This window comes from Myotis myotis, unplaced genomic scaffold (genome assembly GCF_014108235.1).
Source record: "Myotis myotis isolate mMyoMyo1 unplaced genomic scaffold, mMyoMyo1.p scaffold_m19_p_13, whole genome shotgun sequence".
In the NCBI taxonomy this organism is placed as follows: domain Eukaryota; kingdom Metazoa; phylum Chordata; class Mammalia; order Chiroptera; family Vespertilionidae; genus Myotis; species Myotis myotis.
In genome coordinates, this window is record NW_023416317.1 from 46,561,429 (window position 1) to 46,573,498 (window position 12,070).

The 12,070-nt window shown below is 45.0% G+C and overlaps 1 protein-coding gene across 4 annotated transcripts in view; it reads left to right on the forward strand.

Annotated features, from left to right (window-relative positions):
• The first annotated feature begins 9,625 nt into the window (after window positions 1-9,625).
• Window positions 9,626-12,070, forward strand: part of LOC118668282 (programmed cell death 6 interacting protein) — a 44,771-nt gene continuing 42,326 nt past the window's right edge. For 2 of the 4 annotated variants that reach the window (XR_004971610.1, XM_036332938.1), the window contains exon 1: window positions 9,626-9,977. Coding sequence is in view for 3 of the 4 variants with exons in the window: in XM_036332938.1 (XP_036188831.1) it covers window positions 9,769-9,977 (209 nt within the window). In the remaining variant the exon portion in view is untranslated. The remainder of the gene's footprint in view (window positions 9,978-12,070) is intronic. The other 2 variants (XM_036332936.1, XM_036332937.1) reach the window with 1 other exon arrangement.

Below are 12,070 nucleotides of genomic sequence, written 5' to 3' on the forward strand. Positions count from 1 at the left end.
GGGGGCCCTCAGCCCAGCCTGTACCCTCTCCAATCTGGGATCCCTTGCACAATCCAGGACTGCTGGCTCCCAACCGCTCGCCTGCCTGCCAGCCTGATCACCCCCTAACCGCTCCCCTGCCAGCCTGATCGACGCCTAACTGTTCCCCTGCCGGCCTGATCACCACCAACTGTCCTTCCCTGCCGGCCTGATCACCCCCAACTGTCCTTCCCTGCTGGCCCGATTGCCCTCAACTGCCCTCCCCTGCTGGCCCGGTTGCCCCCAACGCCCTCCTCTGCAGGCCCAGTTGCCCCGAACGTCCCTGCCTTGCCAGCCCGGTTGCCCCCAACTGCCCTCCCCTGCAGGCCTGGTCCCCCACAACATCCCTCCCCTGCAGGCCTGGTCCCCCTGACTGCCCTCTCCTGCCCTGCCAGCCATCTTGTGGTGGCCATCTTTGACCACATGGGGCGGCTATCTTGTGTGTTGGAGTGATGGTCAATTTGCATACTAGTCATGACTAATTAGCATATCCATCTCTTATTATATAGGATAATATTCCATTATATATCTATGTAGATGTGGATATTTATTACATTCATCCATCCACAGACACTTAGTTGTCTCCATATCTTGGCTATTGTGAATAATCCTGCGATGAACATGGGGGTACAGATCTCTTTGAGATAATGATTTCATTACTTTAGATATATACTCAGAATATAGGATTGCTGAATCATATAGTAGGTCTATTTTTAATTTCTTGAGGGACCTCCATAGTGTTTTCCAAAGTGGCTGTACTAGTTTACATTCCCACCAACAGTGCACAATGGTTTTGTTCCATATCCTCACTAGCATTTGAAATCTCTTGTCTTTTGATAATAGCCATTCTAACAGGGGTGGAACAATATCTCATTGTTTTCATTTGTACTTCTCTGATGATGAGTGAGCACTTTTTCATATACCTGTTGGCCATTTGTATGTCTTCTTCAGAAAAATGTTTATTCAGATGTTTCCCCCATTTTTTAATGTTTCCTTTAGAGTGGGCTATTGAGATGTATGAACTTAGAGCTTTTGGATATTAACCCCTTACTGGATATGTGGTTTGCAAGTATTTTCTCCCATTCTATAGGTTGCCTTTTTATTTAAAAAATATATTTTATTGATTTCAGAGAGGAAGGGAGGGGGAGAGAGAGAGAGAAACATCAACGATGAGAGAGAATCATTCATTGGCTGCCTTTGCACACCTCCTACTGGGGATGGAGCCCAAAACCCGGGCATGTGCCCTTGACCGGAATTGAACCCGGGAACCTTCAGGCTGCAGGCTAACGCTCTATCCACTGAGCCAAACCAGCGAGGGTGGTTGCCTTTTCATTTTATTGATGGTTTCTTGTGCTGTGTTGAAGTTCTTTGGTTTGATGTAGACCACTGGCTTATTTTTGCTTTTGTTGCCTTTGCTCTTGGCGTCAAATCCAAAAGAATCACTGCAAAGATCAATGTGAAGGAGCTAACGCCTATGTTTTCTTCTAGGAGTTTCATGGTTTTAGGTCTTACCGTCTTGAACCATTTTGAATTGATGTTTGTATATAGTATAAGATAGGAGCCCAGCTTCTTTCTTTTCCTTTCCCCCTGCATGTGGACATTCACTTTCCCAGCACCACTTCATGAAGATACTATCCTGTCTTCACAGCACCACAGCCTAGATAATTGAACAGAAACTACTTTGTTCCATTATCTATGTATCTGTCTTTATACCACACTGTTTTGATTACTATAGTTTTGTGATATAATCAGAAAGAGTGATACCTCCAGCTTTGTTTTTTCTCCAGATTTTTTTTTTTTTTATGTTTGGTGTCTTTTGTGGTTGCATACAAATATCAGGATTGTTTTTCTATTTCTGTGAAAATATTATTGGAATTTTGATAGGGATTGCATTGAATTTATAGATGGCTCTGAGTAGTATGAACATTATTGATTTTAGAGAAACACTGATTTGTTGTTCCACTTATTTATGCATTCATTGGTTAATTCTTATATGTGCCCTGACCAGGGATCAAACCCGCAACCTTGGCATATCGGGACAACGCTCTAACCAACTGAATTACATAGCCAGGGCCTAGAATGGACATTTTAACAACACTAACTCTTCCAATCTGTGTATCTTGTTCAATTTCTTTCATCAGTGTTTTATAGTTTTTAGTATACAGATCTTTCACCTACTTGGTTAAATTTATTTCTAAGTATTTTATTGCTTTTGATGCTATGGTATATAGCATTGTTTTCTTATTTTCTCTTTGATAGTTGTTTGACAATTCATAGAAATCCAACAGATTTTCATAAATTGGTTTTGCAGCTGTACTGAATTCATCCATCTTTTATTCTTTTTTGTTGTTGTTAATCCTCAGCCAAGGATATTTTTCCATTGATTTTTAGAGAGTGGAAGAGAGAGGGAGAGACAGAGAGAAACATCCATGTGAGAGACACACATCGATTGGTTGCCTCTTGCACACCCCCCAACCAGGGTCGGGGAAACTGCAACTGAGGTACATGCCCTTGACCGGAATCGAACCTGGAACCTTTCAGTTCACAGGCCAACGCTCTATCCACTGGGCCAAACCAGGTCGGGCCATCTTTTATTCTTTTTTTTTTTTTTTTAAATATATTTTATTGATTTTTTACAGAGAGGAAGGGAGAGAGATAGAGAGTTAGAAACATCGATGAGAGAGAAGCATCGATCAGTTGCCTCCTGCACATCTCCTACTAGAGATATGCCCACAACCCAGGCACATGCCCTTGACCGGAATCGAACCTGGGACCTTTCAGTCCGCAGGCCGACGCTCTATCCACTGAGCCAAACCGGTTTTGGCCATCTTTTATTCTTAAAGCCAGCTACACACAGGATAGATCCTCTGGACTCTTCCTTAGCCTACATGGAAGGACACAAACACACAGTACACAAGATGTACTATATGACTTTCTCCTTAGTGTAATGGAAAAGTCCTCAAGAAATTCAACCCTTGCTGTTATATTCCAGTTCTTAATTTTTCTCCCCTATTCTTAGATACCAATCTCTCTGCAACAATGCTTCCTTCTCATCTCTCAAAGGAAGCCTTCATTCATTCTTTGGAACAACCCACTCCTTCAAGATGGATTGTACTGTACTCCCAGCAGTATATTCCTCAAATTTTGGAGACCGTTCTGAACAGAATGCTTCCCATGAGTGAATACCACCCTCAGTACTACTGACATTTTAGACCGAATAAGTGTTTGTTGTGGAGGACTGCCTTATGCATTGTAGGTAGCATTCCTGGCCTCTACCCACTAGATGCCAGTAGCAAAACTCTATTTTGAAACTGAAAACTGTTTCCAGCAGGGTTCTGTTCTTCCAAAGAGGCAATTATCTCTATTGGTTCAATCAGTGGGGGTAAGGATGGGCCTACCAGAACAAGAGATTATCAGGGAGGAAAATCTTTGAATTTAATACCCCCCCCCTAAATATTACACTGAGAATACATTCTGAGAACATAATGTATGAAGTTTGAGTACACAGATGGAAAAGCAATGTTACCATAAGCAACTTTGGAAGCATGAAACTCATTTTTGGAATACATCACTGGTGCTCCCCAATATCCAGTTCTCCCTTCCTTCCTGGGTATATAGAAGACTAGACTTCCCAGTCCTGCTGTGGTTTGATGGGGCCAGGTGAGAGGTCTAGCCAGTGAAATGTGAGTGGATGGGAGAGGGCCGAGGCTGTGAAAAGCTGCTGTGTGGTGCTAAGGGTTCCTTTTTCCTTTGAATATAGAGTCTAACGTTGAGATGGCTGAGCTAAAAGATCAATTAGTCTGGTTTATTGAGATACTGCCTGAAGTACAGTTACCCTGGACAGTTGCCTCGACTTTGCGTAAGAAACAACTGTTTATTATGTTAAGACACTGCAATTTTGCAATTGTTTATTACCAGAGCACAAGTTAGACTATTTCAATATAACATCCTCTTTCGGCCACTGGCCTATTTCCTAATTAATGAAGGTAACTGTGATTAGGGAAGGTGAGGTGTTTTGCTAGAAGAAATCTAATTTTTTTTTTTTACAAATAATAAAATACTCATTCAAATATATGTACTGAGGGCTTAGAATGTGCCAAGTACTGGACATATAACAGTATATTAAACAAACACAATTTTTGCCCTCATGGAGCTTATATTCTAGTAGGAAAGTCAGCGAAAAAGTAAATCAACAAACAACATACTTGCGAGTTGGGAGGAGAACCAAGATGGCGGCATAGGTTAACGCCGGAGTTTGCTGCTTTGAACAACTACTTCAAAAGTGAAACCAAAAAACGGAAGGGACATCACCCAGAACCACAGGAACGCTGGCTGAGTGGAAGTCCTACAACTAGGAGGAAAGAGAAACGCATACGGACACTCAGAGGAGGCGCAGTGCTGAAGTCAAATTCTGAGGTGCGGAGTGTGCGGAGCGGGCTGGTGGCGGAGGGCGCGGTTGGCGTTTTCAATCGGGAGGGAGTCGCAGACTCTGAGCTCCAGATCCGGGCGAGTCTTTAGGGACCCAGACTCAAACGGGAGAAGCGGGACTGTCTGGCTTCGGTCAGAGCGAGTGCAGCTTTCTCTCTGAGCTTTGCAGCGGGTGCTGGGACTCAGAGAGGCAGAGCCCCTGGGGACAGGACTGAGAGCCGCCATAACTGCTCTCTCCGGCCCACCCTGTTGATCCTGTGCGACCCGCCCTGCCCAAGCCCTGCACACAGGCATTTGCCGGATAGCCTCAGGCAAACGCCAGATTAGCACCTCCCTAGAGGACAGAAGTTCTCTCACTGCTGACACAGCTGATTCTCATAGCCACTTGGCCTGGAGGTCAAACCCTCCCTGGAATTAGCTACAACAATCAAGATTTAACTATAAGACTGCGAACAAAGACCAATAGGGGGTGCACCAAGGAAGCATAACAAAATGCGGAGACAAAGAAACAGGACAAAATTGTCAATGGAAGATATAGAGTTCAGAACCACACTTTTAAGGTCTCTCAAGAACTGTTTAGAAGCTGCCGATAAACTTAATGAGATCTACAAGAAAACTAATGAGACCCTCGATCTTATATTGGGGAACCAACTAGAAATTAAGCATACACGGACTGAAATAACGAATATTATACAGACTCCCGACAGCAGACCAGAGGAGCGCAAGAATCAAGTCAATGATTTGAAATGCAAGGAAGCAAAAAACACCCAACCAGAAAAGCAAAATGAAAAAAGAATCCAAAAATGCGAGGATAGTGTAAGGAGCCTCTGGGACAGCTTCAAGCGTACCAACATCAGAATTATAGGGGTGCCAGAAGATGAGAGAGAGCAAGATATTGAAAACCTATTTGAAGAAATAATGACAGAAAACTTCCCCCACCTGGTGAAAGAAATGGACTTACAGGTCCAAGAAGCGCGGAGAACCCCAAACAAAAGGAATCCAAAGAGGACCACACCAAGACACATCATCATTAAAATGCCAAGAGCAAAAGATAAAGAGAGAATCTTAAAAACAGCAAGAGAAAGAAACTCAGTTACCTACAAGGGAATACCCATACGACTGTCAGCTGATTTCTCAACAGAAACTTTGCAGGCCAGAAGGGAGTGGCAAGAAATATTCAAAGTGATGAATACCAAGAACCTACAACCAAGATTACTTTATCCAGCAAAGCTATCATTCAGAATTGAAGGTCAGATAAAGAGCTTCACAGATAAGGAAAAGCTAAAGGAGTTCATCACCACCAAACCAGGATTATATGAAATGCTGAAAGGTATCCTTTAAGAAGAGGAAGAGGAAGAAAAAGGTAAAGATACAAATTATGAACAACAAATATGCATCTATCAACAAGTGAATCTAAGAATCAAGTGAATAAATAATCTGATGAACAGAATGAACTGTTGATTATAATAGAATCAGGGACATAGAAAGGGAATGGACTGACTATTCCTGGGGGGAAAGGGGTGTGGGAGATGCGGGAAGAGACTGGACAAAAATCGTGCACCTATGGATGAGGACAGTGGGTGGGGAGTGAGGGCGGAGGGTGGGGCGGGAACTGGGAGGAGGGGAGTTATGGGGGGAAAAAAAAGAGGAACAAATGTAATAATCTGAACAATAAAGATTTAATTTAAAAAAAAAACAAAAACAAACAACATACTTGCGAGTTGGGATAAATTTATGAAGGAAATAAATATGGCTGAGTTAAATATTAACAAATGATTCAACACTTTTCTTTACTTTCCTATCCTGTTTATCAGTAAATTCTTCAATGTTTAACTCAAAAATATATCAACATGGTTCACTCTTGCTAATGTTAGCTTTCATGATCTCCTACCTGGATTTTTGAAATGGTCTCATGATCCTCCCAGGTTCCATCTTGTCTTCCTCTTAATGCATTCACTACACAGTAGCTATTTTATTTTAACCTAGAATATTCTAATTAAAATAAAAATTTAAAAATTGTGATAAAATAAACATATATAGCAAAAATAGTATGTATGCTGTAAAAATTACATAAAAAGATAGGCAAAAATAAAATACCCATTTCCACTTTCGAAGATTATAACTGCTAACACCTTAGGGTATAATGCTAGATCTTTTTTTTTTCCATAGCACCTGAAAGCACTGCATTTTGTAATCAAAATGAGATATTGTAACATAGAAAAGGGTGGGCAAAAGTAGGTCTAAAGTTGTATGGGCAAGTTTATTTTTGTATTATTTATGAGATATTGTATTGTTTATTTGTATTACAACTGTTCTATGGCTTGCTCTTCCTAGTTAATGATCTCCACCTTCCACGGCAACACATTTTCAGCATACACTCAGTCCATTTACATTAAAATTTCCTCAATTGTCCTGAAAAATGCATTTTATAGGTGGCCTGTTCAAACTAGAATTTAATCCAGACTCTTATGTCCCTTAAAATTCTTTTCATAGAGTAGAGTAGTGGCTTTATTCAAAACAATAAGTTATTGAAGAGATGGGGCCAGTTAACCTGCAGAATGTTTCACCTTCTGGATTTGTTTGGTTACTTCCTATGGTGTCGTTTACTTTGCCCCAATAGATGATAGATACTGTGTACTTCATACTACATCTCATCAAGAGATACACTATCAGATCGATGCATAGGATGGCCTTTTAAAATAATTGTATAATGTCACTGTTGCTTAAATGCATGTATTGCTTTCTTTGCTTTATGCTACAATACAAATTCTTTAACTTGGTATACCAGGTTCTGAAGGATTTAATGCTTGCTTCTGTTAGGTCTGACTCAGCCTTTTTGCTTTATGGAATAAGGACGGAGGTCATTTCTTCCATCTGAGAGGAGATATCAAGATCATAAGGTGATGGAACTTAATTGTAGTTGGCTGAAACCCTGCATAGATTCCTCATGGTTGGAGTAAGGGGTTGCAGCAGCATGATTCCCCCAGACTGGTTTGGTGAAGGCTCGAGAGTGGTCCTGAAGATGAAAAATGACACAGAATACATGAGCCAAAAATGAGGAGGAGCAATAGGAGTGTTAATGGTCCTATGAAGGAAAGTAGCCAGGTATACCAATTTATATTCTTTAGCCAGTAGTCCCATGAAGGTGATTGATGTTCTCTAATCTTTGTGGCCCTTTCTGTTAATTTTTGGGTGGCATCCCTAACTAGGCCAGACTGATTGACATTTTCCAGAAAGAGGCATAGACTCACTTTCTCCGCAGTTAGGAGGTCTAGTCCTCTCTGATTTTGGAGGGGGACAGTCGCTAGTGAGTTTATCTAATCCTGAATTTGAACTAAACTTTTGGCAGTGTCATCTAGGCTTTCCTGTAGATCCTGAGACAGAAATTCAAAAGATGATAGAGCAGTGGTTAAATCCCCTATGCCAATCCGACACCTGCTGAGACACTGATGGTTATAAGGAGGGTGATTATCTAGACTGCCCTTTTGTGTTAGATATGATGGGTTACAGGGACAGGTAAAGACTGAATATTGGGTGAGAGAGAGACTAGAGTACAGGTGCCTGTCCAGTTGATCGTCCCTGTTTTGAGTGGAATGTGGCCTCCTGTTAGGAAGGGATGTAGAAAAAAAATCCCTTACACCTGCCAAAATCATTAATTACAGCAGTGTTTGATTAGGATGCTGGGTGGTGTTTGCTGAGTTAAGCCCAGGATGAGTTGTCACTGCCTATAGCTTTCAGAGTAGCAGACTCAGTCAGCACCAAATGTAAGGGTCCCCGAAGGAACACATGAGGCCAAAAGTGGTTAAGAATTATAAATTTACTAGAGGCCTGGTGCATGAAATTCATGCACTCGGGGGAGTGGGGGCCCCTCAGCCTGGCCTGCACCCTCTCACAGTCCAGGAGCCCTCGGGGATGTCCGACTGATGGCTTAGGCCTGTGGAGAGTGGGCCTAAGCTGTCAGTCGGACATCCTTAGCACTGCAGCGGAGGTGGGAGAGGCTCCCGCCACCGACACTTGCCAGCCGTGACCCCAGCTTAGGGCTTCTGGCTGAGCAGTTCGCCCCCCCCCCCCCCCCCCCCCCCCCATGGGAGTGCACTGACCACCGGGCGGCAGCTCCTGTGTTGAGTGTCTGCCCCCTGGTGGTCAGTGCACGCATAGTGACTCATGGGTTGGCCATTCAGTCGATTTGCATATGAGTCTTTTATTACATAGGATTAGGTCATCTGGAAAACCAGATGGGCTGAGCCCCAAATGGCACCAGCCTACAGGGATGGGGAGGCAGAGATTTCAAAGGACTCTAAGTGGGCATCTTCAGCTGGGAATTCTCTGGGCGGGTCCAGATCTTGGGCAAGTCCGAGAGGAAAATTACTGGTCTTAGCAAATGAATGTGGTCTAAGCTAAAGGAAATGTCGGTTGCAAAATGATCTAAAAGTTTGTTTCCCAGAGGGAGGGGGTATCGATTTGATGATCTGATCAGACCTAACAGCTTACCCTTCCAACTTTATTTCATTCCATTCTTTCCTTGCTTCTTTTAAGTGTTCCCCACAGTGTTGGCTTCACCTCCCTGCAGCTGGGAAGTGCTGCCTCCGAGGGCCTCTGCACTTGCTCTGGGAAGCTCTCCCTTGCCACTACTCTCCTCGCCATTTCCCATTTCTTCCAATGTCAGGCATCTTCTCAAACTGGTCGTTTTACCTTCGCCTTCTCTAATTCATCTTGTGTAAGTTAGGTTCTTCCAAGGGATCCTCATATCCCACATCCCAACAACCCTGATGTTTGTTCCATGAAACTTTTTTTTGGGTCACTTTAGCATTTGATTCCTTACCTGAAGTGTGAATGGTAGGGACCTTGCTTCCAAGGCTTCCGTGCACTCAATACCAGTGCACGGCAGCCGGGAATGCAGTACCATCCATCGGTCTTGCCCAGGTCGCCGCACACACTCGCGGCTGGCAGTCACAGGACGCCCCCGAGTTGTCTGAGTGAAGGCATATGAATGGTTACTTTTGCATGAAAGCGTCTGTCCACCCGTCGCGGCGGCACCGAAGCCCAGGATCCCACCCGAGACCAAAGCCGAGCCTCCCTCGCGCAGCCCAGGCCCGTTTGGTCCCAGGTGAGCGGAAGCCACCGCCCCGACTCCCCCACGTGATAGCGGGCGGCGCGCGGACGGCGCCTGCGCGCGAGCTCCCGGAAGTGGCCGGACCGAAGCGCCAGCGGAGCGCCCGTCCGTCCCCCGGTGGGTCCGCCAGTCCGCTCCCCGGCGCTCCCCGGCCTCGTCGCTGTCGTCCCGCGGTTTCTTTGGCCGGCACGGCGACGGAGGAGCTCGCCATGGCGACGTTCATCTCGGTGCAGCTGAAGAAGACCTCGGAGGTGGACCTGGCCAAGCCGCTGGTGAAGTTCATCCAGCAGACGTACCCGAGCGGCGGGGAGGAGCAGGCCCAGTACTGCCGCGCGGCCGAGGAGCTCAGCAAGCTGCGCCGCGCCGCGCTCGGCCGCCCGCTGGACAAGCACGAGGGCGCGCTGGAGACGCTGCTGAGGTGGGCCTGGGGCCGGGCTCGGGCCGCCTGCCGCCCCCTCCCTTCCTCCTGCTCCCCTCCTTCCCTCCCTCGCACCCGGGGCCCAGACCCGGCCGCCCCGCTGGCCTGTTGGGGCGCGTAGGTGTGGTCTGCATTCCTTCCTGGTGAGCAGGAGCCGCCCCGCCGGCTGCCGCTGGCCCTGCCCGGGCTCCGGGCACCGGGCACCGGTGCTGCCGGTTCGCCGCAGCCCTCGGTCCTCCCGGCTCGGGGGGTCGGATACCCCGGAGGAACGGTCAGCCACGTACTGATCGATCTCTCTTGCCACATTTACTCAGAACTAGTTTTCTCCCCCTCCCCCCTTTTTTTTGGTGGGGGAGGGAATGTATTTAATTAAGACTCTCCTCCCCCCACCTTTTTTTGTGTGTGTGTATTTCTTGGCCAGATTTCAATTTCAAAATAGAGGTTGCTTGAGGGCTGTAGGAGAATCGGGACACTGTGGACAAATGCCTGTTACTTAACTACATTGTCCACTTGAAATGAGCCATCTTCCCAAGTTCATCATAATCGGATGACAGGTGGAAAATTCCAAGGGGTAGGCGCTGCCATTCTTTGAGGTTACACGTGTGAGGGACATAATAGAAGGTTCAAGAGAAATAGCTTAAAGTCACTTTGTCCACCAACAGGTATGCGCGTCCCGGCGTAAATTGGTTGTTTTACAAAGGCTTATGGAGCTCGTGCTGTCTTTAATGAGAGCTCTTTTTTTTTTCTGGTGCTTTGCAGTTAGAATAACAGAACACGTCTAGGGCACTTTACAGTTAAGACATTTCTTTCGCCTCATCTCATTTTCTACGTGGAACATCTTGCCCTTGGTTCACAGGGCAAACACAGCTGTGCTAGGTTGTCCGTAGAAGCCCAGGTTACACCAGCTTGTTTGTGCTGGTGACCGAGAAGTTCCGTAATGCTGCTTCCTTAGCTTTAGGGATCATCCGCCGGGTAGCACCTTGCCTCCGTGTGGATGGCTTCGCAGCTGAGCTTTGTTCCTGTGTTGGGAGAGATGGCCACCGGTGGGTCTACTGCAGTTACAGCGTCCTTACGCTCAGGATCTTACATCCGAGAGGGCCGTTTCTCCTTAGCTCTGGTGGAAGCCATGGGAAGCTCTGTTTGGGTTGGCGTGTGCCCATGTGTGATGGTGGTTAAAGGCCCTAATTTCATTGCCAGTCACTCAGCTGGTTTCACGTCTCCTCCGCCGTGGATCAGAGCAGTAGGGAAGGAGGAAGACCTGGTTCCCCCCAAAGGAAGCCACTGAATAGATCGCTGAGAGAGAGATGATGACGATCTCGTGGTGTCAGTTTTAAAGATAAGACTGTTGGGCTGTAAAGATCATTAATTTGATATTTAGTATGAGCATTTTTTTTTTTTTAAAAGTTAACCTAGGAATACTTAGGCATGCTTTAGAATTAACAAACTTTAACAGAAATTTCCAAAGCAATTTTCATGTAGGCATGAGTAGCATTCAGTGGGGGTTTTCCCTTAGTAATATTAAAAAAAATGGGTATAGTGAACACTGTGATAACAATCTTATTGAATAGAGTGTTTGTTTTGGTACCAACCCTTAAGGAGCTTGGAGTTTTCGGTGACAATTGATGCATGGATTTAAGGCTAACGGACAAGAAAGAATGAATAGTGGATTGTGGTACTGATAGGGTTCTGATGTGAACTTTAAACCATCATTCATTTGTTTATCCCTTTATTCTTTTCCCAGGCATAAATGTGAAACTGTTCCTAGGTATAGATAGGGCTGTTGCACAGATAGCGTCTTTGAAACTAACCATGTTTCTTTAGTCTCCTTTATACGATCCTCTCCTAGCTCATTTATTATCAACTACTCCCCCCCCCTTCCTTACTCTTCTAGTGGGGTTAGGATAACTTAATAGATATACTACAGTCTATTATATTTTATAATGGAGGTCTGTACAAAAGTTTTTTGGGTATATATCTGTAAAAATCAAACATTGTGAGATATGTGTTCCAATCAAACAAAATATCGTTTAATGATTATGTTGGATAATTGTGTAAATAACATTAATTTACATATTTTTAACTTAATGAACTTT